Genomic DNA, 4,159 nt, shown 5'->3' on the forward strand with positions numbered 1-4,159 from the left:
CAGAAGTATAGAAGTGGGTAACGCAGCCTCCACCATAGCTTGTGGGTTATCACTTTCTCCCGGTTTCTCAAACAGGGGGAGGAGGGCATTTCTTTTGGAGGAAGGCATTGCTTAAACTTTCATGATTTTATTTTATAGTCATGGGCAAATTCAGAAACAGTTCTGGATTTAAGTTAACTCACTTGCAAATTGGGGCTCTGCTATGGGTGGAATTGTGTCCCCCAAAGGTTCATGTATTAATCCCACCGTAACGGTGTTGAGGGTGGGAAATCCTATTATGATAATTGAAAGGTGGGCCCTTAAGAGGTGATTTCGTTGTGAGGACCATGCCCTAGTGAATGGATTGATCCATTCATGGAGTAATGGGCTGACGGTTTAATGGGTGGTTACGGGCATGGTTCTGATGGTTTATAAGGAGAGCATGTGAGCAGGTGAGCTCTCTGTTGCTCAGTGCATTCTCCATGTGACACTCTGCACAGCTGTAGAGTCACCGCCAAGAACAAGAAGGCTCCACCAGATGTGCTCCCGGGACTGTGGACTTCTCAGGCTCTGAAACTATAAGAAATAAATATTATTTCTTTATAATTTACCCAGTTTCACATATTCTGTTATAAGCCACAGAAACAGGCTAATACTCTTAACCCATCTCTCAAGGTTAGGAAGGCCCGTATTAATTACTGTTCTATGGTTCTGGTGGAAAGAGCTGTTCTGGCATCTTATAACCTCAGTGTGTGTGTGTGTGTGTGTGTGTGTGTGTGTGTGCGTGTGCGTGTGTGCGTGCGCGCTCAAACTGGTGTGTACAGTACTAAGGTTCATGAATGTGAAGGTTGTGGGGAGGTCTAATTTCTCATGCTTTATTCCTCCTGAGATCTAAATTCTCAATACCTCTTCTGTCTCAAGTGAAGGGTATAGAGGAAGAAAGAGTAGCAACTAATTTTGTGATAAATAACACAAAGTTAAAATTAACTTCTCTCCAAAAAAGTCTCCATATAGAAGATGGCCCTTCCTACAATGGCCTGGACATGTGGCCAGGTGGCCCATGTTGCATGTTGAATTTCCACAGGCCCTTGGAAACCCATGTTTGGTGAAGTTGGGAAAGCAGGAAAACCTCCCAGTCCTTCAGTCTATTCTTATTTATTAATCATCCAGGTTGGAACTTGTGGTTCATGTAGTGCCGAGTGATGTGGTGGGCATTAAGGAAAGAGATGAATTGTTTTGTCACAAGGAATTGGTGGTCATAAAATGGAAATATTTGTTTCACTTGTGTAACATTTCTCTCATTTCTCCAGTGTGTTCCGGACTATTCCAGACCCTGAAAAAAAGAGAGGAATAAGACTGGAAGGGTCACAGTAAAAATATATATAGAGGTAAGCTCAGTGTGTTGCAGATGATGTTAAAACTCCGACACAAGATAAAGAAAATGTGGAATATTATTTAGCCATCAAAGGAGCAAATCCTGCCATTTGTGACAACATGGATGAACCGATGATATTATGCTACATGAAATAAACCAGACACAGAAAGACACACACTGTGTGATCTTACCTATGTGTGTAATCTAAACGAGTCAAACTCCTAGAGGCAGGCAGTGGAATGGTGAGTGCCAGGGTCTGGGGTGGGGGGAGGGGGAGATGTTGGTCAAAGGGTAAAAACCTTTCAGTTGTAAGATGAATAAGTTCTGTACACCTAATGTACAGTACAGTGACTATAGGAAATAATCCTGTATTGTACAGTTGAAAGTTGCTAAGATATAGATCTGAAGAGTTCTCACCACCCACTTTTTTAGAAGAGGTAACTATGTGAGGTGATGGATGTGTTCACTAACTAGATGGTGGCAATCACTTCACAATGTACATGTGTATTTAATCATCACATTGTACAACTTAAATATACGCAACTTTTATTTTTCAAAAAACCCCCCCAAAAACAAAACCCTATGAGATGGGAGGAGAGAATGGACAGAGAGGAAGAGGTCTGACAACTGAGTCATAAATAAATGTCGGGAGACCACAGGATCTTGTGTGAACTTTGTATGAGTTGAGTCCAGTTCCCAGTGATGTTTCTCCCGTCCTCCTGCACACGTATGTGTTTTGTTTCAGGACTCAGTGGTCTTTGAGGATGTGGTTGTGGACTTCGCCCTGGAGGAGTGGGCCTTGCTGAGTCCTGCTCAGAGGAAACTCTACAGAAATATGATGCTGGAAACCTTCAGGAACCTAGCCTTAGTAGGAAAGGATGGCATAATTCCTTCACTTAGTTTTTTAGATAATAAATATTTCTTGCTCATCAAGCCTATTCTGAGATTTGGAATGTAGGAGAGAAATACATTGGTTAATAATACAGTTATGATCACAGCCATCCTAGGCCTAGAATCTAATAGTTTCTCTGTGACAATAAAAATCTACATATTAACCTGTTTTTCTTTCTGTCTTGTTTAAAAGACTTAAGGTTGTTTAGTGTCATCAGTGTGTGTATATATTCACGAGTCATGTTGGGGTCACGGAGAGGCTTGTTGTCTGAGACTTTGTGATGATCTCTGCGTGTATATTAAATTGCCTACCATCTGACCTTGTGTGTCATTAGCAATGAAGTCACGAACAGCTCAGCTCCTGAGTCTCTTTATTTGCTCACAGATGACTTCTTCGTAGATTTGCTTACTTTAAAATTTTTTTTCACTTTTTTGTTTCAGATGGTGAGACAAAACTTAAAACCAATGGGTCCATTTCTCAGCAGGATATATTTGGTGAAAAATTATCCAATGAACAGAAAAAAGCAAGGTTCACAAGAAATGATACCTGGGCCTCCCTTTTAGGAAAAAATTGGAAAGACTATAGCATTAAAGAGAAGCACAAAAGCAAGTGAAGACCTTTGAGGTGAGTTGGACCTAAGACGAAAAAGCAGTGTCCCAGTAGAAAGTTGTATTATTTCATGAAACTAAAAAAAAAAAGCATTAAAGAGAAGCACAAAAGCAAGTGAAGACCTTTGAGGTGAGTTGGACCTAAGACGAAGAAGCAGTGTCCCAGTAGAAAGTTGTATTATTTCATGAAACTAAAAAAAACAAACAAACTCACAAACCTAGCCCCAAATTAATTTATTCACAGAGAATCCTACCCACTATTTCTTCCCTTACTATGACTTAGACATTGAGTGTTTGAAAGATAGTTAGATTGGAGACAGTTATCAGGAAACCCCATGTACTACTATTGTTGTAGTAATGGGCTATGGTTGAACCTCCTTCCAGAAAACTTAGTGTATTCCACTTTGAAATAATTTAAACAGGGCAGAAAACCTACACTTACACAGAAAATGGTTAGTGTGTACTCCTAATACTCATTGATAAACATTAAATACTCACTAATAAGCCATTAATAACGTGCTTCCCATTTTTAGCGAAAGCAAATGGTGGTGAGACTCTGTAAAAGTGGTAAAGGTGGTGATTGTGAGGAAAGCTTAAGCCAGATTCCAAATCTTAATCGGTACAAGAAACCTACTAGAGCAAGACAGTATAAATGCAGTTAGTGTGGAAAGTCTTCACCCATTCTTCATCCCCGTAGAGGCACAAAAGAAGTCATACTGGACACAAACTACATCAGTGTGAGGAATGTGGGGAAGCCTTCAGTTGCCCTTCATACCTGAAAACTCACGTAAAAACTTACAATGGAGAGAAACTCTATGCGTGTAAGTTATGTGGGAAAAAGTTTCTTCATCCCCATTCTCTCACTGAACATATAAAGACTCACACTGGAGAAAAGCCTTATGAATGTAAGCAGTGTGGGAAAGGCTTCAGTTGTCCCAAATCCTTTAGATCACATGTGATGATGCACACTGGAGAGAAGCCCTATGAATGTAAGCAGTGTGGGAAAGCCTACTGCTGGTGCACATCCTTTCAAAGACATGTGAGAGTTCACAATGGAGAGGAACCCTAGAAATGTGAAAAATGTGGGAAGGCATTTGGCTGGCCCTCCTCCTTATACACGCATGGCAGAATGCACACTGGAAAGAAACCTATACAAGTATGCAAGGTAGGAAACCATTCGATTGGCTCTCATCCTTCCAAAAATGTAAGAATGCAAACAGGAGGGAAACTCTATAAATGTGAAAAATGTGGGAAAGTTTTTGGTTGTACTTCATCCTTACACAAACATGTGAAGGCACACACTGG

The 4,159-nt window shown here is 40.5% G+C and overlaps 1 protein-coding gene across 1 annotated transcript in view; it reads left to right on the forward strand.

Annotated features, from left to right (window-relative positions):
* LOC103591067 (zinc finger protein 556-like) overlaps positions 1–3,923 on the forward strand; it is a 7,321-nt gene extending 3,398 nt beyond the window's left edge. The window contains exons 2-4 of the mRNA XM_008573466.1: positions 2,100–2,222; positions 2,687–2,689; positions 3,552–3,923. Of these exons, the coding sequence (XP_008571688.1) occupies positions 2,100–2,222; positions 2,687–2,689; positions 3,552–3,923 (498 nt within the window). The remainder of the gene's footprint in view (positions 1–2,099; positions 2,223–2,686; positions 2,690–3,551) is intronic.
* The last annotated feature ends 236 nt before the right edge of the window (positions 3,924–4,159 follow it).

Source organism: Galeopterus variegatus, unplaced genomic scaffold (genome assembly GCF_000696425.1).
Source record: "Galeopterus variegatus unplaced genomic scaffold, G_variegatus-3.0.2 Scaffold923, whole genome shotgun sequence".
NCBI lineage: Eukaryota > Metazoa > Chordata > Mammalia > Dermoptera > Cynocephalidae > Galeopterus > Galeopterus variegatus.